The 25,673-nt window shown below is 39.5% G+C and overlaps 1 protein-coding gene across 1 annotated transcript in view; it reads right to left on the bottom strand.

Moving 5' to 3' along the window:
• babam2 (BRISC and BRCA1 A complex member 2) overlaps nucleotides 1–25,673 on the bottom strand; it is a 94,828-nt gene that overhangs the window by 62,105 nt on the left and 7,050 nt on the right. Inside the window, exons 4-6 of the mRNA XM_020641587.3 lie at nucleotides 25,250–25,344; nucleotides 4,235–4,429; nucleotides 2,879–2,953 (exon numbers count right to left, since the gene is read on the bottom strand). Of these exons, the coding sequence (XP_020497243.1) occupies nucleotides 2,879–2,953; nucleotides 4,235–4,429; nucleotides 25,250–25,344 (365 nt within the window). The remainder of the gene's footprint in view (nucleotides 1–2,878; nucleotides 2,954–4,234; nucleotides 4,430–25,249; nucleotides 25,345–25,673) is intronic.

Here is a 25,673-nt window from a genome sequence, read left to right as displayed (position 1 = left end):
TTTTTTGCACCTAGGCACAGCATACCTGGACCAGATGGCAGCAGCTTGTAGTCTGTGTAAAGGGGGTGAGTGCAGTCCCCAAAGATAGCCTGTGCTTTCTTTTTTGTAGCTCTGACTCTGTAGAACTGCTGAATCAATAGAGTGAACACTAACAACAAGTACAATATCACAGGATATAATATGATAAAACTTTACTGTCTCTGCAGGGGAAGTTTTCTTGGTTTCAGGTGCGGCTGCATCAACAGTAAAAGAAGTAGAATAGGGGGAAGCTGTGTCTCATGTTTAACGTTCATTTGCACAGCAGTTGTAAAAAACATCATTGTGAAGTTACGTATAAAAAAGGAATCTAATAAATGACAGATGCAGTAAGGACATGATGTGCTTCTTTCATTACAATTTCACTGTAATCCTGAAGTGAGAGTTTGCAATAATCAAATCGCAAAAGTCTGAATTTATAGTTATAAATAAGAAAAATGATTTGATGAAAACAAACACTGCTTTCTCTCTCAGTATGTGAACTTCTGAGGCCTGAGTAGAACCGCCATATAATCACACCTGTTTAATGTAGTCACAGACGCTGATAATAACTGAGTTATAGCTAAAATGCATTCTTTAGTTTTTCTGCAATTATCATAGTTAATTCCATTACAACAACTTTATTTCACGTTGAACATGTATGTTGATGAATTGTTTCCAGCTAACAGTCTGAAGCTGGGACGCTGGGGGACTAGCGGTTGGTTGGTGTGCAAACTATGTACAGAGGCTTAAATCTTCAAGAGTAGGCGGGTGGGGTTCAAATCCCACCTGTGGCTCCTTTCCTGTATCATTCCCTGCTCTCTCTCTCTCCCTGGTTTCTGACTCTCTCCACTTTCCTGTCTCTGAAATGAAGGCATAAAAAATCCCCCAAATAAATCTTGATGATCAAAAGACCCTCAAGGGAACTAACAAAGATAGATTTATTTTGTGCTTGTTTAAAGATTAACCTACAAGCTTGGTGCATAACTGGTATAAAATAAAACCATATTTAATCCATCAAAACACATTTATATCTACAAAATTGTGTATAAAATCTTCCTACTCCTGTCGGGTATCCCTTTATGCACAATCAGGAAGAAGATCTAGTATCCAAACTACCTCAGGAAGGAAATTGCAACTGTTTCACAAAGTGAGTTCATTTAAATGGACATGGTTTACATGTATAAATATGTTTTTCAGTTTCTAGATGCTATTATTGTTAACTGTTAATATGTTTATATTTGTGCCGTTTCTATTTTTGTATTGCTGCAGGGCACCCCTGGAAAAGAGACCTTGGTCTCAGTGGGTCCTCCCTGCTAAATAAAATAATTTTTTTTTTTTTTTTTTTAAAGTGTGGGAGCAAATTAACTGCACTTCTATTCTTCAACAACATTATTTTCTCCCCTTTAATATTAGTAAGTACTTGTGGTGCAGAAATGTTCAGTGCACAAAAATAACTGACTCGAGACAGCAGTGAAACTGACAGAACCAATTGTGTGACAACTGTCACACAGAAAATTCAGGTCAACCGTTTGGCGTACAGTACATTTGTGTTCCTAGAGTCCAGCCTATACGCTGCATAATCCGGTTCCTCTAGAAAAGCGTAGGTGGACAAGGTGTGGGCTGATGTTCATTACTTTCCTCTCTGCCAGTCGATACTCTTCCTTAGTCTTCAAGCTCTCCTGTGGAGATACTATGTATACCCTATCTGCCAAATATGGCACAAGTCTGTGAGTGTGTGTGTTTATGTGTGTGCACAGAGGAAGCAGAGAAAATGATATGATTAAGGTGACAGGAATGTACATCCATATCCAAGATTTCGTCTCTAATAAATTCACTAAATAGTACAGAGAGTTCTTCTTTGACAACATTGTGTCAATGGCTACTCTGCTACCACCACCCACTGCTTAACCGTGTCAGTGAGTCTGCCTCGCCTTTGAAAGCTCTTACATAGAAACCTCTGGTAAGTGACAGCATGCTTGTTTGGAAGAAGAAAATGTCACCATAGAGCTCCCCTAAGGGCTGGAGGGTGTAGAAACTTTCCTGCCTCCAAACACTCAGGTAGAGAAAGAAGAATAAAAAATTCTATCAGCAATGCAGCTATGTAGCATAAATTTGACTTTGGTTCAGTCCACTCAAATCTTGCAGAGAGAGATAAGTCTCAGTGCTGCGGGTCTGAGGGACATGGGGACAAAGGCTGTGAAGTGAGGCTGATGATGGTTGCCGTTTCCCTTATGTTTACCATCATTTTCTCTCGCAAACAAGAGGCCAGGCTGGAAAAGGCCAGAGAGCCAGGGCCTCCAGCGAGCCGGCAGAGCAAGATGGGGGGGAGTGACAGAGAGTGAAAAGAGAACTAGGGATAAGGCACAGAGTGAGAGAGAGAGAGAGAGAGAGAGAGAGAGAGAGAGAGAGAGAGATGGATGAAGGCAACCACTGATGAGAGAGCAAGAGAGATAGAGAGAGCGAGAGAACGAGATGGAGAGAGAGAAGGAGTCCGGGCTAAGCTGCCTCCAGACACCACGCGGCTCAGAGCAGATCGAGAGTGACGGCTTGCTGATTAGTCAACTCACAGCCCCCAAGACCGGAGTCTGCATATATGCACACTTACACACACACAAACACACACACTTGCATTGTCGCAAATTTAAATAAACCACTACGATCACAATTACTGTTATTATTGCACATATATAAAACATAGCAAACAAGTAAATAAATAAACACTGATTATAATTCAGACACAAAATCTACTTTAAGACTACAACGTATGCAGCACTGTATGCAGGGTGAATATGTGTACATAATGTGAAGATGTTGAATACCTCATTCATCATGGGTATTTGTGTGAATGTATTTTTTTTACCTTGAGGAGATAGACCGGGATGTTGCTGAAGTCCACGGGCAGTTTGAGAAGGAAACGTGCTGAAAACTCTCCTGTCTGGAGTACAAGACACACAGGGAAGAACTTGCTAGTACTAAATGGACAACAAACACGGCATGTGATAAGAAAAAGAGGGAGTTAAGGTGTAAATAATTACACATGTTAACACAAAACAACTCACAGTATGCAGTTTATTAACAACAATGCAGTAAAAGATTGCTTGGGAATTCATTGTGCTGAAGTCCTTTAGTTTAAAAATAAATACTATGTATTGAAAAAGTTTGGTGTGTGCCTCACATCTACTAAGATATGATACTGTTCAATACACAGGTCGGAGTAAACATCATCAGCACTCGTTTTCAAAAGGCACCCCTCAGGGTTGTGTCCTGGACCCACTGCTGTTGTATCTCTACACAGCCACAGTATAATACAGCACAAGGACAGGCAGATTTAAATCAACAGGCATGACCTGCAGTAAAGGTCACTGGACAGAATTAAACTCGACGTCAAAGTTGGCCATCTCTAAACTTAAAAAAAACAAACTATGATACACTCTTATCTTCATGTTTTTGAATTCATCTAAACACATAACCTGATATGATGACCTTTATCTGTTGAACTTAGGCACAGTCTTCCAAACATCAGGACCCACTGGTTTGCAAAGAAGCTGTTTTTGTGAGTTGATAGTGAGACCTTAGCTTTTCAGACCAGTTCATAACACATCATTACGTCTTGGTACATTCATATTGATTCTGTGATGGGGTAATATTATTGTCCCAGTCTGTGAATTCAAATAGTGGTTCATCGCTGTGGTAGCATGACAATGTATTTGAACAATGTTTATTGTTTCATGAGTTCTTGAGACTATGTATTGAAAACTGTGTCTTTAAAACAGGCATAAAGAAACTGCCTGTTTGATGTCACATTTATCTAAATATAACACACCATGGGGCTGACGTTGGTCCATTTGTGCAGTAACACAGGAAGTCTGTTAATGTGCCATGTTTTATGGAAGTTACTTTGGAAGCCAACATAAAAAATGTAAAACAAACACAAAATAAATAAATTAATACTAAATATGATTCTATTAAGAGTCAATTTTAAATCACGTCAAGGAAGTAAACAAACTTTATCATGTCATTCTATCTCGTCTAAAAGTGTATAAATGTCAAGTATTGATGTCTCAATTAAAGACTGAACAAGCTAGAGCATTAGCATGGGAACAAAGCTTCAAGTGTAACAATTCCCTTTGGGTATTTTTGTAAGTACATTATGTACCATTCCTGGATTGGTGTGTCTGGATTATTACAAACAAAAGGTCATTCAACGTTTGCCTACCCAGCTGTTCTTGCGTCCGGCATAAATCTCCATGTTGCGGCCATAGTTGGGATCCTCCAGCAGGCTTCCGTACTCAAAGAGCAGCCTGGAGCTTTCTCGCAGACGCTGGCACTGGTAGTCGTGGTACTGCTGGATTAGCTCCTTCACCAGCTGGAGCAAACATTCTGGGTTCCCTGCATCCCACTGGACCAGGTGCTGAAGGAGGCACAAGAGAAGAGTCATTAGGACCGGTGTAACACATGCGATTTATCCTTTAGTATTGTAACATATAAGATGAGTGCAATAGACTTCACAAACTAAAGCGATTTGTAAGGATGTTAGTGTTATAAATTCTGATGCTTGGATACTTTGCAAAACTGCATGTGTTAGAAGTTAAACGATACAATCTGTTCTTTTACAGTTCATTTGATAGTATCCATAAAAAAAAGAAGCTCACAAAATCAAAGATATTCTCCTTCCTCTATTGGGGCCCCCTAGGGGTCTATTTTGGGTTCCCTCTTACTCACTGTTTACATGCTGCCCCTGGGGCAAATCCTGCGTAGGCGCGGCATATACTTTCATTGTTACACTGATGACACTCAGCTCTATGCCCCGTTAAAACCTGGCACCTGCGATCTTTCACGCATCATGTCCTGTCTGGTAGAAATTAAAAAGTTGGATATGAAACAATGTTCTACAGCTCAACGACTCCAAATCTGAAGTTCTTCTTATTACTTACTCTGGTCCCAGTACTAGCTACATTAATAATCTCTCTACCAGTCTGGGTGCCCTATTTAATAATGTTTGACAAGAGGCCTCTAACCTAAGAGCTAGAGCCATCTCTTGATACCCAGGTGACCAAAGTGATGCAGTCCTGCTTTGCTCAACTGAGACACCAAAATCAGGTCATACCTTTCTCCTGGTGACTTAGAAAATAATCATCCATGCATTTATTTCTTCCACACTCGACTAGTAATGCACTTTATTCTGGCATCAGCAAGCGTAACATCTAAAGACTGCATTTAATTCAAAGCGCTGCTGTCAGTCTATCACATACCGAAAAAAGTGACCTCATTACGCCTGTCCTTACTTCACTTCAATGGCTACCTGTGAGTTTTAGAACTGTTTTTCAGGGTCTATTGCTTGTTTTTAAAGCGTTGAATGGCCAGGCCCCAACCTATATTTGTCATCTGCTCACTCCCAATGAGCCAGAACCCTGTCTGGGATCCTCCATCAGGGTCCTAGAAGTGGTTCCAAAAATGAATCTGGTCACAAGAAGGGACCAAGCCTTTGCAGTTGGAGCCCTACAGATGTGGAACTGTCTGGAGATGTCAGGCAGGGGAACGTTGTGTCCTCTTTTAAATCTCTCCTGAAGACTCACTTTTAGGGATTGGCTTTTTGTTATCTTTTGGCATTGTTGGTGTTGTTGTGTACTACTTAACCAGGTTCTTGAGTTTTATGAGTAGTAGTAGTAGCCTTAATATACACCAGCTCCATTGTTATTGGACTTCCCAAAGACATTTTTAACATGGCACATGGCAAGGTTTCTTAACGGTTGCCAACCATATCCCTTTCTATCAGTGTTGGATATAAAGTATGACAACGTGCAGTTATCACCAAAGTTCTCTTTCTCCATGGGTCACAGCTCAGCTGAAAATTTGCCCACATTCCTTTTTTATTGCAAACTAGCTAAGTTCTGACAGCTAAAATGACATCCTGATATGTGAGCGCAGTGCTTTGGCTGGAAAGGGTTATTCAGTCATATTGATTGAAGCCAAAAAGGCCCACAGCACTCAAATATCAAGTCTGATTCATGTGGTAAGATGACAACCCCTAAAGAACGGATCAATCATTGAGACTCTGAGTGACACTTGAGAAAGCATTGGGAGAAAGCGGAGAATTACAAGGCAATAGTTTAATGTGTAGGAAACAGGCTCTTGTGCATGTATTAGCAGGGAAGACCATGGTAGAGGAAAAAAGGTTGTGCCGTGCGGTAGAAAGAAAAAAAGACCCAGTAGGAGCCTTCTGTACTTCCCTTTACCAGATCAGAAGGAAAGGGCTGAGCTGGAGGATTTCCTGTTGCCACATAAAGATTTACTGGTAAATTGATCTGGAAAAGTACAGAGTATGACCTCCTCTATCTGAGACTTTCCTCACCACTTTTGACCTTCAATCTGATATCTATGGTTGTTATTAATAAGGATGCAGTTTGAAGTATAGAGATAAATCTATCACGCCAAGACCATTTATCAACATAACTTCATGATGGAGCAATATGCATTACATTTTTTATTCAGTGTATCTTTTAAGGAAAGTCACACACGATGTTATCACTTTGTTTTGTGTCCACATGGTGACCATCAGGTTCTGATTAAAAACGCACACTGATTTTCCTATTTCTATGTGAGGTTCATCCACATGTCCTTTCATAGGAGTGTTTGTTTTTTTACTGTTCTGTTCTGGGAGGATTTGTTGGGACATCTTTACTTGAGTTGACTATAATGTATTATCAGTGTTTTTAATTTTTAACTTACAGTCTATTGGGACATTTCCGTTATGGATTTCAATTCAGCCTTCGGTTCCTTTAACTTTAATTAATGCATTTATAAGTTATTACCTCTTTAGCTTAGCTTTAGCTTTTGGTATGTGAACTCTCAGTGAGGAAGCTGATGCTTGGATTGATTCAAATTTGATGCTGTGATGTCGATTGGTTGCAGGCTTGAATCCACTTCCTACTAAAAGTAAGTTAGACAGTATGCTGGAGTTTGTTTGCAATTTCTGACATAACTTTCTTACGCAACTGTCTTATAAAATAGATTTGTTGTGTTTTTTTTAAACGAAATCAGTGTAGCATGCATACCTAAATGCTCCATGATGCACACACTTTCCCTCCCTGACCAGCAGACTGAGGCCACACATCAACATGCAAATTCCCAAGAAAGAAGTACAATCATATGCACCCACCTGTCACGTATGAGTAAGCAGAGCAAACTCTACGTGACCCACTACCAGGCTTATTCTACCGCACAGAGGTTTTCCCTCTTTTGGAACCGGTCCACTGATGCGCGAGGAACAAAATGCTTATAATTAATATGAACAACACTGCAACAGTAAATTGCAGGAAACATGTCAGGACTAATCAAGACAAAAGGGTGACTGAGCACTTTAGAATGAATGCTGTGAGAGCTTTATAATGGAGAAGCTGAACACGCAAGGCAAAAACAAAAAAAGCCCATAACGGTTTTAATGAGAGCTTTGAAATGAATGTGAATGTTAGTTTAAAATGATTTATGCTTCAGAAGAAAATGTCCCTCTGTAAATTCTGGTTTATACATTTTTACAAAATTTGATACATGCTTTGGAGAAAGTTAAGATTGAATTTTCTGGGGAAACATTCTTGCTCCTGTCAGGTTAAGAGTGAAGACATTTGTAGATGATGACACGATACTTTATGACTAAATAAAATAGGTAGTAAGTGGCTTGCAGGAGTTTGGGATTTGCATAATGTGGGTCTTTCTGAGAAAAAGCGAAAGTGATTCCTTTTCCCAGCTCATTCTGAAAATGAAATACTGCTGGCATGCCTTTTCACAAAGCTGTCAATGCGCTTGCGGTACAATCTGTTTGTGAGACGTCCGACAATGCCGAGCCCGTAAGGCCTCTTCTCTGTGCAACTAGAGTTCATCATTGTTTCTCCCTGCCATGCTGAAGCACTCAGGTCAATTAACTGATGCAGGTCAACATATATGTTTAAGCAAATCAGAATAAAGTGGTGTGAACTGAGTCAAAGGTTGGATTAATACATGCTGGAAATATTTTGTCCATCAATACCCAATACATCAAGATGTCATGAGCAGGATGTCTTTGACTTCAATTAACTGATCTGTCTGTCTGGCAGCCTATACCAGCCTAATGAAGAAAGCTTCCATTGTTTTAGAAGAGGGGGGTGGGGGGGAGGGTTACAAGGCCAGGCTAAACAGAGACAGTGACCTCATCATCCTGATCCACCAGTGGTTACCAGCAATGCCGGGATTCCCGAAAGGAGGGGGCGATGCAAACAAGGATGGGCATTGTCCAAAAGAGGCAGTCAGCGCTCCGGGGCAGGAGCGAGCTGAAATTAAGGAGAGACTGAGGAAGTGCTGTGTCAGGATTGTGACACTGAATATCAGTGAAACTCCACTGAGGAGGAGGAGAGGCAGGGAGTTGAGATCAGAGGTGGAGGAAAATGGGGCGGGGGGGGGGGGGGGGGGGGGGGGGGGCTGGAGAGCTCAGGCAAATAGGCCAAGGCCAATGAACGCAGGCTGTAACTTAGTTCAGTTTCATTTGTTTGTCATAAAAAAACTATAAAATGAATGATCTCAAATATAAAATAATTGGAGCGAGAAGAGAGGCAGTGCGTTTCTTATTACTGTTTTAATAGCCCCATTGTGATGCGCATACCGAGACTCTGATTTGTTGTTGTCAACTGTCAACTTCGAGAAAATCATAGGAACAAGAAGTGGTCCCTTATGTAAGGACAGGGGTGCAGGAGAAACACTCCTTCTATAATTACAGTTAAGGTTTCCTCATGCTCATTAGTTGACCTCAAGTGCTCACATGCAGCTATTTACCGACCAATGACAGAGCAGCTGAGGTTGTTCTAGGCAGCTCCCAGGTGAAGCAGGGTGGAGCTGGAAGAGGTCGACTTCTCCCTGCGTAAACAAAGGCTTTCTCTAAGAGGAAGAAGAATACTGTGTCTGAATTTGTTCCTCAGTAATAAAAAAAAGGAGTGCACCACTTATTTTGACTGCATGAGTGTGTTAACTTACTTTCATAGCAAATGCAATGCACCTTGTTGGTACACTTACAGCCCCTTTTACACAGCCAGTTCAAGGCAGGACTGTTATGACTGTGAAATGTGGTGATGGTAACTGAGGTCAACATCTTGAATACTTAGTCCTAAGGATGAACCAAGCAGCACCGCTGGTGTAACAAAATGAAACCAGGAGAACTTGAATATGTGAACGAAGTTTCCTGGCAATAAATTGAGTATTCAGAGCTTTTGAAACCTTTAATTATTTATTCCTTTAACTTCCAATTCCAAGTTTAGTTTCTGTTAACATCCAAACCCCACTCTTAAATGGTAAGATGGATCACAGACAACCTGAGCAAAAGCATACTGCCTCCTATAGAGCTTATGGAATACAGAATACAAATGTCTGCCCAAGGCGCTTTTATTGTGAAATGCTGCTTGACTCACAGGAAGGAACTTACGGAGCGCCACTAGAGGGAAGACAGTGATATATCAAAAAAGTGTCTATTATGAGTAGACTTACAAGACAAACACGTGTTTAAATTTGAGTTTTCTAAGTCATCATGGCCTCTTAAGAGGTCAAATGTAAGCTTTTTGGCATTTCGATAGATTTATGATATCTATCTCTGTGAGAAGTCACCACTTAAAAGAAAAAGAAAAAGTGGGATTTTACCATAGAAATGACTCAAATTGGATGGCACCCACCCTATAGCCAATAGTTGTTATGATATTTCAGTCTGAACCAAAGCAGTGGACTGACCCACTGACAAGCAGAACCCCCCAAAAAACATGGCCATCCCTCGAGCTCTGCCGCTATTGTGGCTAAAAACACAGTTGTGGTCAATAACAGGAAACTGCTCTGGTACATCTTGTATTGTACTGAATGTTCTGACTTTGAGTTAACAAGGTAGTGCTTGAAAGGTGCAGCACAGCATTGGTCGAACATAGAGGGAGAGATAGTAAAAAGCACTGAGCCAAAAAAGCAATGTCCATGGGTTGCAATGTTTATGTGTTTGTGTGTAGACATGCGAGTCTGTACAGACTCTTCACTGAATTGATTTTATCCGCTCTGCTGAAGGCAGTATGTGCCAAAACAAATCTATGTGTTGTTTTTTTTTCATGAATAGGATAAGCCCTGCAGAAAATGTACAGATTTGATACATGAAAAACAAAAGATGTGAAAGGCCCAATCCAGCAGAGTTTGAACTCTTGATGATTTACATTGAAAAAAACAACAACATGGCCTTTAGCTCATTCTGCATGAAAGAAAAAGCTTCCTTAGGGCTTTATCCACAGGGGGTAGATCCCAAAGCTCTCCACAATTCTACCTTGTTCAATTCAGACCTTGTAATCCAATTATTTTGTCACAACAAACTGGCTAAAACAGTATAAAATGATCAAACTTGGCTTATGATCAAACCTGTCACTTCTAATAAACAAACCACAGATTCTTTACTTTTTTGAAAAGGGTACAAAGCCATTTATAATCTTATTACCTTAAGATATAACGATTTAATTTGATTTAATATTAATGTTAAACGCTGGATATTAAAAATGTATTAGATTAGTGATTTTTGGTATCCAAGCCAACGTAAATAAAAGTCAAAATAGAAAGGTGTGCTGACACAAACATTATTAAAAGCTTTCCCTTTTTGAAATAGACTACCTGCTCATGCTGCCGACTGATTAATTAACTCAAAAAACACATTTCAAATTGTGCAGGCTGGCTGTTCGTGGATGTGAAAATGAAGAAAAAGTTTGTTCTTGAAGGAAAACAATGAAATGAATTAACATAGAAATATGAAATGTGTTGGGCATGCATCAACAGCCTTGAAATGACAATGTTAGAGTTTAGCAGGTATCGTTCATTGTTAGTTTGGTGCGTTGGCATGACAACAAACATCCTAGATTGATGGAGATGTCAGTAGTTATTTCATACTATATTGTAACTGATATAGCAACAGACAGAGATAAATGATGAACTCATTTATTCAAAATGATTTCATTGCATTGAATATATCTGTAGCTAGATTTACTACAATTCAATTAGTGATTGTTAATACACAATATTACACTCTAATCTATCATCCCCAAAGTAAGAAGAATCCATCCTCCGGGGAAGCCTGATCTGTACAAAATGTCATAGGAATCTATCCGACAGGTGTATAGAAATGTTGGTTTGACTGCCAAGAGCCAGGACAGTTACAGTTATAATAGTAATAGTAAAAAATACCAAGAACTCTTAAAAATAAGTGACATATTCAGAACTGTTAGAATGTAGAGATTTCTACACTTACTCTAACACATAGTAAATGTATGTTGAGAGGAATGGTGTTTTCCTTTAAGAACAACATGTACACCTAAATTGGGCACTTCACACTGAATAGACCCAAGTTGACAGAATTATGTCTTCCTGTGCCATCCGTCTGTATACCATCTCCCATCCAATATTTATCTTAGGCCAATGAGAGAGGGACTGGCATCTGAAAATGCAAGATAATTATATAGGCCAAGAGAAGATATTTGTTTTTACGTCTTAAATGTGATTTTTATAGATGCTGGCAACCTGATCCAATAAATCGCTGTAGACTTGAAAGTGTGAGGCATTAAAAAACTCCAAAGTATTAAATTAATCTCTGTTAGTCTCTAATTCAAGTGTGGGCTCACACCCTGTTTCGCCCCCGGAGAGTGCCAAGTCTAAGATCATGCTAAATTGCTCTTGTCATGTGTTGAAGACACTTGGCATTCTCAGCCCTGTGTTTTTTTCCACAGTGATCTGCGCTGTTTGTGTCCAAAACAGAACAACTTGTTGACACAAATAGCACTTTTCTGACTACTTAATGTGGTTCAGGAAATGCTTAAGCCCAGTATCAGGGCTGATAGTGTTGTCCAGTCTTATTCTTGGCACTCAGGCCTTTTTTCCCCCCACCTCCCATCCAATCAGCTGGTGTTTAAGAATCGTGAAGCCACCAGCCATCTCTGGTCACAAACAATGGCACACAAACTAAAAGCATTCCCAGAGCTGTCAGTGAGCCCTGCCAATAATAAAGTCTAATAAAAACTGGAACGCATTATTCCCAAAAGCGGGAAGGAAGCAGGAGAAACAGTTGGTACACTATGCCCAGGTTGACATAATCTTTGCTTTATAGGCCATCTGAGCTCCATTGTTAGAGCAGAAACAGGGGACGAGCTGGAGCAGCAGATAGGAAGTGCTCACCAGTGCATGGCATTCAGGATTACCAGGGGGTACCGTGAAGTCGGGAATGTTTCCTTTTCCTTCACTGGAGAGTGCTTGGGTTGGCTTTAAACTCCATTTTTGTTGTGGGAGCTTTCCTGATTTCTAAATGACGAACAATGTCTCATTGTATGAGACCATAACTTCTCCAAGGGGTTTTACTTTTCTAACAAAGTAGGAAAATAAACAATTCTTTCTCCAAAAATATGCTTTAACATTTAGTGTACAAAAACAGAAAAATGGTGCTGATTCACATTCATATAAAGATGGTTAATTAATCTACTAAGGCTGTCAACATTTTGAATGCTTTGATACTTTTTCGATAACATGTTTTAAGAGGATACAATGTCAATTTTTGTAATTCATAGATTAATAAATAAAAACAAAAGCATGTTTAAAAATCACGGATCTCGAGTATTACTTGAACCTTAAGCTGTTTCACAAGACCTTTTGGTGTTAAAGTTGGTAAAGGTCTCTTACAGACAGACAGAAAGCACAAAGACATTGGTAAAATGTCAATGAAACGTTGCCAGTGTAAAAAAAAAAAAGGTTGCCCCCAAAAATGATTGGATGTCTACAGCCATGGTTGTGAATCAGGAATTCATGTATTTTTTTTACTTTTACCAGTGTCCTACCAAATCAAGTTTAAAATTCTGCTACCTTGACAACCCTAGAATCTACACATCCTCTTGTCGTACCTCGGTTGGGATCATAGGGTGGAACCATGGTGTTAACCGCCAGCTAACCAACATAAGTGATTTTGATTTTGAATTGAAACAGATACGGTTGTTGAAAGTTCAATGACTCTTGTGTTAGTGATCGTTGTATTTCCTCCTCTTGCTTACGCTGCTAATCTGGTGCATCAGCGCTGCAGGAGTCAACAGAGCTGTCAATCATGACCCCCATAGCCTTTAAATATATCATTCAATGACAAACTGAATCCTAAAATGAACTCACTCAGACATAAATCAGCATCACTTAAATGACAGAAAAAACATTTTCTGTGTATTCTAAATTTTATAGTTTGAATTGAGTCCCATCTGTTGACATGGAGGAAGAGGTTTTTATGACCTACACTGTTACCTGTCAGTAGGGGGAGCTCCAAATGTTTTGGCTTCACTTTTGGGGAGCTGTGTGTCAACCTTGATTGAATGCAGTCTATGTTCTATGCAAAACATGTCAGTAATACAATACAGATTATTTAAAAATAAAAAATAAAAAAATAACTATAGTCCAAAACAGCTACTCACTTTAGTTTTAAAGAGCCCATATTCTGCCCTTTTTGGGGTTTGTATATTTAATCTATGTTCCTACTTTTGTACGTTCACAATAGATAAAGTCTGAAAAAAGTGTCTGTTTTCATGAACTGCTCCTCCTTGCTCCCTCTACGCTCTGAGTCTGTCAGCTACACTCTGCTGAGCCCACACTGTTAGACCCCACGTGGGCCAAGTCTGCTCTGATTGGTCTGCCGATCCGCTCTGTTGTTATTGGTCAGTTGCTCAGCACGCTTCTCGGAAATTTCAAAATGAGCTGCTGGGCCACAACGAGCCAATGGGCTTAGATCAGTGATCTCACACTGACAAGACGTCACACTGACACATTTTTATCGAGGGGGGCTAGAACCGAGCGTTACATGCAGCTAATGCTACAGCTAACAGGAGGACGTAGGAGAAACTGCGTTTCGGTGGACTTTGAATTTTTGCACATAGATGTGCCTAAACATGCACAGGACACTTGGAAAACACACTAAAGGGCATATAAAACCAGAAAAAGCATAATATGGGACCTTTAACTGTCACTCAAATTGAAAAAGAATAATTTGTTAAGGACTATTTTTAATTGAGGATTAACAGACATTTGTGTAAAGGGAATCTCTCTTAAACCGTTTTCACATATGCACTCCAGATAATATCTCGATATTTACAGGAGGACTTCACTGGAGATTCTCCCGAACTAGCCGTTCACATATGCTCCTCACAGCTGGGGACTTTCTCTGTCAGAGGGGAGGGGGGGCGGGGGGGTTTCCTGAGGTAAGATGTGATGTAAATAAACAACGCGGAAGTAGCGGCCGTAGCAAGAGAGTCCGCTACACGACGCTATAATGAGAATATTTGCCTTTATATCAATGCTATGTGTAATCCAATGGAATGACAACATCCACAAAAGAGTGGAGAACAACATACTGATGAACAGAAAACATAATGCAGACATTTAATTACGTGCACGGAGATCGTAGAGGTCGCATACAGACACTTTAGGCAGTCACTGTATATAAACTTCATTCTCTTTCTATTGGCTCAAATTGAAAATCTCCGGAGTATATGCGGCCGCGTTCAGACATCAGCTCACTCGGATTTTCTGCAGAAAAAAAATACTAGGGGTCAGGCCGGAGAAACTCCAGGTTAAGTCTGCGGGAAAAATGTGGCTGTTTGCGTTCACACAGAACCTCCGGGTAGACTAATCTCCGGACTTTTTCAGGAGATTTCTGTATGTGTGAAAAGGGTTTTAGTGATAGTATAACTGTATTATTTAGTTTGACCTTTTTGAGGTAACTAATGAGGAATAGAAACCGTGGAAAAAAATCACAGCTCTTATTTTTGAGCCTCACAACTTCTTCATCAGTCAACACTCAAGTTTTTGGGTCATGCTGTACTCAAAAATAAAACCCAGCACTAAATTAAAGGGAGACAAAACAGCGTTATACTGGTGAGTTGAATAACTCTTTTACCAATTCAATCTAACATAATTCAGTTTAAGTGTGGACTTTCCAGACAGTATGGCTGTTATTATTGTTTCCTCATGCCTGCAGAAGTACTTCCGAAGCAAAGACAGCTGTGTCCGCCTGCTTGAGACCTACAGCAGCCAATTGTCTGATATTCAACTTCTTAAAACTCTTTCTGGCTGAATACTTCATCCCGATTTGGAAATCCTCAATCATCTGCCCTCTGCACAAAAAGAGAAATCCTACCTGTGACAATGAGTTCTGTCCTATTACAGAAGGAGACCAGAAGGAGGTTGAGAAGCACACTGACCCTCTGCAGCTTGTATACAAACATCGAGGGGTTAATGATGCTGTCCTGACACTGCTCAATGGTGCTTGTATACATCTAGAAGCCCAAAGTCTATGTGACAATGGTGTTTGTGGACTTCTCAAGAGCCTAGAACCTCCTCTTTATAGGCTGAAAGCTGCTGAAAATGAGTGCCAAAACTGGTTCTCTCTGTCCTTTCATTTCTTTGAGGAAAAAAACTAAATGGTCAGATTTAATGGCCCCCTCATTTTCTCTTGAAACCATCCCCTCTGGAGCGCCACAAGGATTTTTTCTATCTTACCTGCTCTTCATTTCTTACACGGGCACCTCCAGAAGCTCAAACCCCCAAAGAACTAACATTAAAATACTCAATGTGGATTCTTATCAACTCTGAAGAGCAGCTCTAGACTGAGATGGACAGATACATATACCACAGCACCACAACCGAAAACCAATCTCACATTCAAAGCAGTAAAATCATCTTAGCGCCTCTTCTCCTTGAGGAAACTCCATACATTGCAAACCTACCAATCGGTGTTACTTGGTTTTTAGAGGTGCTCCGTTGAATCCATTTTCACTTTCAACATAATAGCCTGGTTTGATGCTATGAGAAACATACACCTCAACCCTTTCAACCAGACCATTCAACTGAGCGGTCAAATCATTGGACAGGACTTTGGAGCCCCTGAGAAGCATCAACAACAGACGGACTAAAATGAAAGGACTACTTATAGCTTCAGATACTGCACACACTCCATAACCAATACACCAATTACAGATCTCTACCTCTCACGACAAAGGGTGCCAAGTCTTGCTTTGTGCCCATTTCCATCAGACTTATTAATGCCTAAATTAATCTGGGTGCTTGATCCAAATAAAAACATAATTATGATTTATTTATGGACATTTTAGTCTAACTTAATTTTATTGATGAATTTCTCATTGAATTTAATTAAATACATATAGAAGAATAGCCTTAGAATCAAAATGGATTCATCCAAGTTAGGATGGAGTGGACTAAATTGTCATCAAAGCTACAAAAAGCAGCTTTATCATTACTCTTCAAGCTTTGTTACAGTAGTCATATATGAAGATAAAGCATGCACTTGCAGAACCTAAAAGCAGACAGTTAACATTTGCAGACTGCATAAGTAAAGGGAACAGACAATAAAAATCAAAACTATGGAGACAATCCTGGAATTTCCATTGTGATTGCTTGTTGCTCACTTATCTTATCTGCATGCAGGATAAGTGAAAACATGTTAAAGTTGTATTTAAACAGACCCTAGGGGCTTAGAGCTTTAAGGACATATGCACACAGAATGTCAAAAAGATGCAAAACACTGGGGGAATTCCCAGAATTCTTAGTGGATGCACGCTCCACTGGACAAGTCTAGACCAAACAAATCATACATGAGGCACAAAGAAGGGGACAGAAGGGCAGACCAATAGAAGTATTAGTTGAGTAAAGAGAGAGATGCATTTAAAGATAACTGTTATGTGCTGCTGTGCAGCATCCTATACCACGGCAGATCATCATGAGTGTAAGTCATGCTCTTTGGAAATATTGACTACATATTAGCCTAAGGACAGTCCGTTCAATGATATCGTTTCCCTCGTAACATTTAAAAATTAAACTTTTTATTCAAGCATACTTACATTTGTGGTTTGAAATAGCATACTTGTTTTTAACCATTTTTAGCCTGGGTTATAAGTTAGGATAGAACTGTAGTGCGCTCTGTTTTAGGACTTAAAACTTAATTATTTTTCATGAAAAGTAAAACTGTACAGTAGAAGAAGTAAGTTGACATTGGGCGGATGCGGCTCAGTCGACTGGTCGTCTCTAAACTGGAAGGTTGGGGGTTCGATCCCCAGCTTCTGCAGCCACATGTCTGATGTGTCCTTGGGAAAGACACTTAACCACAAGTGGCTCCTGCTGCTTCATCAGTGACACATGAATGTGAATCCATGGGATTAGTTAAATCTGATGGTCATTTAGCAGCCTCTACCACCAGTGTATGAATGGGTAGGTGTGACCTCTGATGTAAAAGCGTTTTGAGTAGTCTGAAGACTAGGAAAGCGCTTTGCAAGCTCAAGTCCAGCGGATTTATTTATGAGGATTTATTTCTTTCCCTTAAAAGCAGAAAAAGAGTGTGAATGGTTCATGAAAACTCCTATGTGAAGGAAAACAAAAGCTTTAAGCATATTTGACTGATTGATGATTGTGTAGGCTAAACTTCAGACATTTTAAAAAACATTTATGAAGGTCTGTGAATGAAACATTTGGACAGTAAGACTGTGTTATTAATACACTTAGCCAAATATCAGTCATTAAAAATGGTAGATAAAAAGTAGTGTTGAAGGAAATCGTGAAAATGAAGCAGGAGTCTGAGAAGCGCCCACTCATAGAAGAGACACGTCTCTCTCACATGTTTGATAAGTGCTTAGACCCGACAATGGAGAGTTCATCCGTCTAGCCCAACATCTTTGAGCTACCAGAGCCAGAATCAAATCCAGAACCAGAGGGAACAAAAGCCTTCTCATTGAATAGACAGACCGAGCTGTTCTTCAAAGTCTATGTTTCCAGCTGGAAGATGCAATTAAGGATTAAAGGCAAAGCTAGCTAGCAAAAGTGTAGACTGTAATGTTGATATGTGTAGTAAGTCCCAATTAAGCGGTAAAATCGTAGATGCTTAAGCGCTCAGTGCTTTTATATCATTGTAGTGCTGGGGGGGAGACTATGCTAAGGAACTCCAGTGTGTCATTGAGCCCCCCATTTGGTCATGCCCCCAAGAAAACCAAAACTAAAAGCATGAAAAACTTTCAAACTGTCTACATCCATAATTCAGTCCTAGTTCTCAGGCTTTTCACATTTACAGCAACTTTTTTCCAAACATGTATCGTGTGATTAGAGAGCAATTTGCTTCACGCAGACTTTCCTCCTATAGTATTTTAAACCTATCAGGGCTTAGTATTCACACTACACATAAAAAGGAGAAACAGCAGTCCATACAAGCGTAATCGTAGGTCCCAGAAGGTTTAAAAAAATAAACAGAACAGCCAATGGAGGAAAATCTGAATCTGAAACGCTCAAAAGGTTCCTTCTTCGTCAGTAATCAAAGGCATGCATGATTTGTATTTACTGGGCCAAAACACACAAATACACATGTTCAGGGTTTCTCATATGGTTTACTTTACACAACTGCAATAGCTTTAACTGTCCGAGCATATGTGGGTGTTTACAGTAATTGTCTACAACAAATCATAGAAGGGAGTGGATGGCAGAAAAGTTATGAAAATTACAGAAGTGAACATCACAGCCACAAAATAACAATCTTAACCAAACAAAAGCAAGCACAATCAACCAGAACCAGATGGGCGCTTCATATGTGTACTGGGTTGAGAATTTATTACATCAAATGAAAAAAGATTTGTGTATTTCCTGCAGATGTTTGCGTGAAACATTTCGTCACCATTAACTGAATTGGGGAAGAACAAAAGAACAATGTTAAGCAACAGCACATCTTCTACGTCAAGACATTTTACTTGTTAAATACCTCTCCACCTACCCTCCTTTCTTCCCTCTTTTTTTTGGTAACTTCTTCCTCTTTGGTTATTTTTCCAAGCAACTCATGAGTAAACCAACTCTGCTGCTTTCCTGTCACTAAGTTTGCAGTCTTTCCAAGCTCCTCTCCACTGCTCTGATGCGTCTCCAACAAGCCAAAGCTGGATGCAGCCCTGCAGACATTAAAGGTGCACTATGTAGATTTGGGAGTGAAATTTGAAAGTTGGAGAAGTGAAACAATTCTATGTTATATTTTCTGATCTAAATACACAAACTTTATTCAAAGGAAAAATGGGTCCCTGGAACCTGTTTGGAGCTAAAAAAAAAAAAAAGTTACCAGGAGAGTTTCCTGTTGTGGGCCCCCCACCACAATTTCTCGCACAGCATTTTATGAAAATACACCACATAATCTGTAAATTACTCCAACTTTCACATTTCTCTACCAAAACTCCATAGTGCACCTTTAATGTGGTTTAAATTGTCAATGGAATAGGGTGTGGATTGAGAGTGTAAAAATGTTTGATACTTCAAGACATTTCGATACCACTAGTCTTAAAATTGGGGATGTTCCTAGCTAACTAACTGTCTTGTCGTTAAACGGCCTTCAGTCCTCCCTGCAGCATACTGTACTGTAACAACCACATGCCCATGTTAAAAGTGACACATTGCTCAGGTGGATATTCCAGTTTAGCCGGAAACAGCCTAAATACAACTTTATCTTCTAGATCAAAGGCAAACCGAGCTGCTCCAACTAGATGCTATCAGTTCAATGTGCTCGTTTACATCTGGGTTGCAGAGCCAGGAGAGCAGGTCCATTTACATTAGCAAATAGCCACTGCCCATCTATGGCTACAGCGCCAGTTTTCAGTTTGAGCATTACACTTGATCGGCATTTAAAGCCAAAATATGAATAATTTGTTCAACCGACTAGTAATTCTGGTGCCGACTAGTGAGGGTATAATGTTTAACCTTTCAAACACACCCTTTTTGAAAAACTATACAGTCTCTGTTATTTAAACGATTGATAGTATCAAAAGTATGAAGCTTGAAAAAAAAAAAACAGCTCTTTAGTCATATATTCAACCCAAAGCTGTAAAAGTTATGTTTCTGTTCCTTACAGACAGAGAGCAGAGGAGATAACACTGTCTTAATTGCAATGCAAATTGCCATGGGTTTGGTACAGAAACATTACCATTGTGGGGTTCACAAGTTTGTTTGCAAATGTTTGGTTATCAAAAAAAAAAAATCTTTTCCCAATATACAGTCAATATGACTTCTAATTTTGCTTATGTGGGATCTAAACAGGTATAAATATCTTTGATTTATTCTATTATCATATTGAGGATTAGAATTCTGGTATCATTACATCCATAGACTACACAGCATGGTACATGTGGCTACCTTTTATATTGCCAGTTGAAATTAGCATCCAGATTTATATCACATTTAACACAAATGACATGCACCTTGCTAACCAAGCTAGCATTAGCACTCACAGAGAACTCTTTTCCAGCAAAACTCTACTGTCAAAACGTGGTCACTGCTGGCTTGCAAAAAAAATAGCATTTAAAGAGTCAAACTTTCCAACCTTCAAAACTGAAGTACACAAACCAAGGGGTGACAGCATGTTGGCTTCATTTTTGGTTTACACTAATTCAGTTCCCATGGTTAAATCAGCATTGCATGTTTTATACTATTTAAAACTTTACTACAGTCTCTACATGTTCACCACATTAAAGTCATCTCTGATGCGCCGCAATTTAACTACAGAGTGGAATCAATTAAATCTTAAAGTTTAGCCGGCTATAAATGTGTCAAGAGCGGTCAAGTGATCGTAAGAGGTAAGGGGCCAATCCGCGGTTCATTTAAGATTTATTTCCACGTTAAAAAGGAACAATGTCTCCCCATCTGCCCTAAAATAAACCCATTAGAGTGACTGATGACTTTCCAAAGCCATAACTGTATTGACCAGTTAAAAACAAGCCTTATGCACAATAAAGCACTCTGAGGTAAGGAACAGCCCTGGTGGCCAATTAACCCGCTATCTGGATGCTATTTAGCCTACATTGCACTTGACAATGAACCCTTGCACCCATAACAACAATGCAACAGTGAACCTCAATAAATCTGAGGCAGACTTTGCCCCCATTCTGTATTCCATGGCTCACGGAACAGTTTTACTGTAAAGGATTTATTTGTGGTACATGTGGCCTCTCATCATGCAGCAGCAGTACTTAAGTCTTTTTTATCCCTCGTGTGTTGTGGCTTTAGACGTTGAAAGGATTTTTTCTTAACAGTCACTGATGTTTGATGATGTCTTCATTATCGTGGCTGTAGTATTTTTAATGTTAGAGTGCCAGGACTCTTTTTCCGGATGTTTTGCAACAAGATTAATTAAAAAAGACTCGTTACCCTGCACATCTCTGAAAGAAGCAGAACACAAACCATTATTTCTCACATATTAAAGCTCCTGTGTGGGTTTTATAGCTGGTTATGAAAATGACTGAAATTGATATGAATGTTTCTTTATTACCTTCAAAGGCAAAACAAGACCTTCTAAGAAAAGATAGATTATTAATACATGGTTATACATAGTGCCTGAAACCACTGCCAGAGGGTCGGCGTCAGACATGCTGAAGAAACAGCCATCTTTTACATCTTCCAAAGTAAAGCTTCACAATGATTGATATCCTGGACCGTTTCAAAACTTTTTTTTTTTTTTGAGAAAATGTTACCTACAAATGTAAAGGACAAGATCAGAAAATAGATGAATGTGTATCTTTGACCAGAGGGGGCGCCAAACTCGGCAAGAACTGAAAGTATTAAAATGATTAAACTAAATACAAATCATTTACTGAAAACAAATTTAGTACAGCATTAAGACTGACCCTGGCTTGTTTTTCACGTTAAGAGAAATCTGTCATTTTGAGGTGGCTAAAATAAAACTAAAGTGTTTATAAAGTTTGTAAAATACAAATATAAAAACCTGACAAAAGTGTTCTGTCTGCCCTTGTTCTTATGATTGACATTGTGTTCAGTGTAGAGGTGGGAAATCAGTCAAAGTCTGATAGGTTACAAGTTAAAACTTTTCCAAGAATAAGACTTTCATGATCAATAATGTGACATGCAGGAATGGTGTTTTTTTTTCCTTTTCCAACAGAATTACATTTCTGTCCAAACAGAAACATGTATAACTAACCCACTCAAAGCCTGATGACAGCAGGGGGAAAAAAACACAAGGCTAAACAGAGAAGCTAATGATACCCCTGACCGGCTGTAAACAAGAGTAATGTGTTGCTGAGACATCAGGAATTCAACCAGCCACTAACAGAAGACCTAAAATTAGCCTAATGTTAACGCCCACTGGATAAAAAAAAAAAGATTAGAAACAGATTGCTTGTGAAGGCCTCAAGTCACTCCTCGTGGATTTTAGGTAATTTAAGAGTCTGAGACGACATCATAGTCATATTTCTTGTAAATTTAATCATTTGGTTTAATCTAATTAAAGTCACAAAGTATTCTGCAGAAACCTGGACAAGTGTTTTAAGAGGATTCTTTGTTAATGCACATGGTCAGGGCTGATGGTAAAACTTTACCAGGGGGATTTGGGGGGAGCTGGAAGGAATTGCTGGGAATTTAGCATTTTACAGAGTTAGTGGGGGTTGTACTTACTGCAAACATACAGGAAAAAGGAGTGAGTAGGAGAGGAGGATCTCAGGGCAGAGAGAGAGGGAGAGAGAGAGAGAGGCGAAGGAGGATTATGAGAGCAGGAACAGCGAAACACAGCAGGAATACAAGTGAGAAAAATAAACAAGCGATGGGCTGCCAAGCACTGGCTCAGCAGAGGTACTTCCCCTTATGTGCACAGCTGGATTTGTGAGACGGTGAGCAATACTACCCGCTCTTCTCCCAGACTCTGACACAAGCAGGGGAATTTAGCTTCTCCGTGTTAGACTGCTTCAAAAATAGCCCAGGATAACTGCATGGTCGTCACTTAACAACAGTGAGAAAAGACTCAATCGAGTGCTGATCTGCATCAAGGCCTAATAATCTCCCTGAGTCAATCAACACTGAGAGACATGCAAATCCTAGTCATACCTGTACAAAGTCGTTTATTTGATTAACTAGAAAACAATCAGACTGAATTTTGGCCATACAATAATTAAACCAACCCAGTGTTCCCAGGAATATGAGTTGTTTTTGATACAAATACCAGTAATGGTATTAGGAATGGGTTCTCAAGGTTGACGTCACCATTCACCATTCTGACACATGTTGTTTTAGGCCACCTCGAAAAGTGACGTCTGGAAGTATTTGACCAAAAAAAAGACGATAACGTGTGCAGTGCAGGATATGTGGCGTTACACTTACACACTTGTATTTCACTTGCATAGAAATACTCGTTCAACGTCTAACCACATGTGCTTAAAAGGAGAAGGAGAAACCAGCGGAGACCAACAACAGGCAGTCTCACAACAATAACCTGCTAGCTCTGTCAGCACATGTTGTGATGATGAAGATTAGCCTGCTAATAACCAAAATGGTGATATGAGAAATGCTCCTGTTACATTTTGTGGACCCTCCTCACACCACAGGGTCATGTGTTTATATAAAGTGTTATTTCATTGAGAACTGGGATTTGAAGCTGGCTGTCCTGTAGACATGCAGTACTGATGAGCAGTGTTCTGCAACAACTTTTTGTTACTCCAGGTTGCATAACTGACACACCCCCCCCCCCCCAGCCACCCCCCACCCAAAAGAAATTTTAAAAAATCATACAAAGCACAAAATAATGTCTGTTTTCCCAAATGCATCAATGCTTTTTGTAAACCTTCCAACAGTGAACAAAAACACTCTGCTGAGCCAAGTTTGTTTCTTCTCTTACCCAGAACTTTGCCTCACCAGATTTTATTTGCCAAAACCACGACCAATCCCCAACCTTAACCACACTGATGTTACAATATGCAGTGCAAAAAAAAGATTATCTTTTTGATGTCAAAAAAATAATTTAAAGAAAAATATGTCTAAATGTAAAAAAGTGTTTACAAACCAAACTAAATCATATATTGGAGCACTTCCTTCTTTCACATTTTGGGATTGGACAATCAAAATTCTTGTGAAGGATAGAAATTAAGGTGACGTTACAAAAATTAACCAAGATTATGAGGAACTTACTGTCAAGTTGAAACTGTTTGTGGTCCAACAGCTTTAGTTTCAATACAAACATTAAACCTCACTTCTTATAGAACAAGACAGTGCTGATGCAATCTGTCTTTGAACACTAGATTTAATTCTAGACATAAAAGTGCGAAACAAAGTCTAGATATGTTGAATTTACCATTTTCTGGTTGGAGATAAACACTAAAGAAATCGATATTACAATATGTCATCATGTGCTCCTTGCAAAATACATGTATCCATTCAGATGTTACAGAATCAATATGACTGCAAAGCTGTGATGACGGTTTTTAAAGACAATTGACCTATGGCCATAGCTCTGGGATTAAAATATTTTAATGCATTTCTAGGATCTCTTAGGACCTGATTTGAAGTGTTTAAGTTGGAGAATTCTTTAAAATACAAGAAATATAGCAGTATGTCTCTGCTGGTATTCTCAACAATAAAGAACAGCTGTTGTATTGAACTCTGTGTAGGACGTGGTCATTATCCAAAATCAATGTATCATGTCGATGCCTCGTGATACGTATCATATCGTGGGGTTGTGGGAAATACCCAGCCCTTCTGCACATGTTGACAGAAACACATTTATACAAGCATAAAAAGTGGCAGTGCAAAACAAACCCCCGATAAAGTGACCTTCAGAGTTAAAGGCAATCCTCCAATAAGTAAGTAGCGGTAGGTTCTCCGTATTATCTTTACTACAGGACAGGTTTAGGTAGATCTTCAACAAAATAATAGTCTCGACCTTTGATCGTGTTGAGACTAGTTCACCAGTGAAACATGGCACCAGGAAGACGATCATATTTACAGATAACCAGTAAGCCAAAACAGAATTAATGGCAAAGGAAATACATCATCTGCCAACTATTGCAACATTTTCAGCTATTAAACGACGCACGCCCCATGATGTCTGCACATCGCTTACATAAAGGCTGTTTGTGGCACTTATTCAACCCCCCTCTGGCTACTTGGATCAGTGACGTTGGGATCTGGAATTTGGCGCATTTGTCTGACATTTATGATCAGGCAACACGGCAACATGGAGAACCAGGCAAACGTGTGCAAAAGATGAAAAAGATCTGGCTTTTGACAAGTGGGAAGAGAACAAACACAAACTGTGGGGTGTCTTTGTTTTCTTGTGCTCACCGTCACATTAACCAATGCAACACATTAGTGTTCCAGAAAGACTTGATTCATGGTTCCCACATGAATGCCTGCACAAGTGTAAAAAACTTACTGGTAGTTCTGAAGGTTCAGGGAGAAACTCGGCATCTTCTCCAAAAATGAAATCCGGTGGCAGTTCTGGATACTGTGCATTGAATATGATATCCCCTGAGACAAAAAGAAGAGAGGAGGAATACTTATTAACCAATTGTCATGCTGAGTCAATGTTTTATATTTATGAATCTATCTCATACAATATGTTTCTTAAATATTTGAATGGTTTTCAAGTGCAATTGTTTAAATATCAATATGCCTTAAGGATATAAAGAGTCTTTTTTAACACTGCTAAATGAAGGTAAACTTCAGTGTGAACTGTTTGACACCATTCAACGTAGCCAGTCTTAAATCTGACATGCAGTGGCTTGTTAAGGAACTGTTTGTTCTTTTCAGCGTCTCTCTAAACAGCCTCATGATATGCAGATGTTGTTGAGCTCTGG

Source organism: Labrus bergylta, chromosome 18 (assembly GCF_963930695.1).
Source record: "Labrus bergylta chromosome 18, fLabBer1.1, whole genome shotgun sequence".
Classification (NCBI taxonomy): domain Eukaryota; kingdom Metazoa; phylum Chordata; class Actinopteri; order Labriformes; family Labridae; genus Labrus; species Labrus bergylta.
Note: the sequence above shows the minus strand (reverse complement) of the source record. Positions and strands in the feature narration are given on the sequence as shown.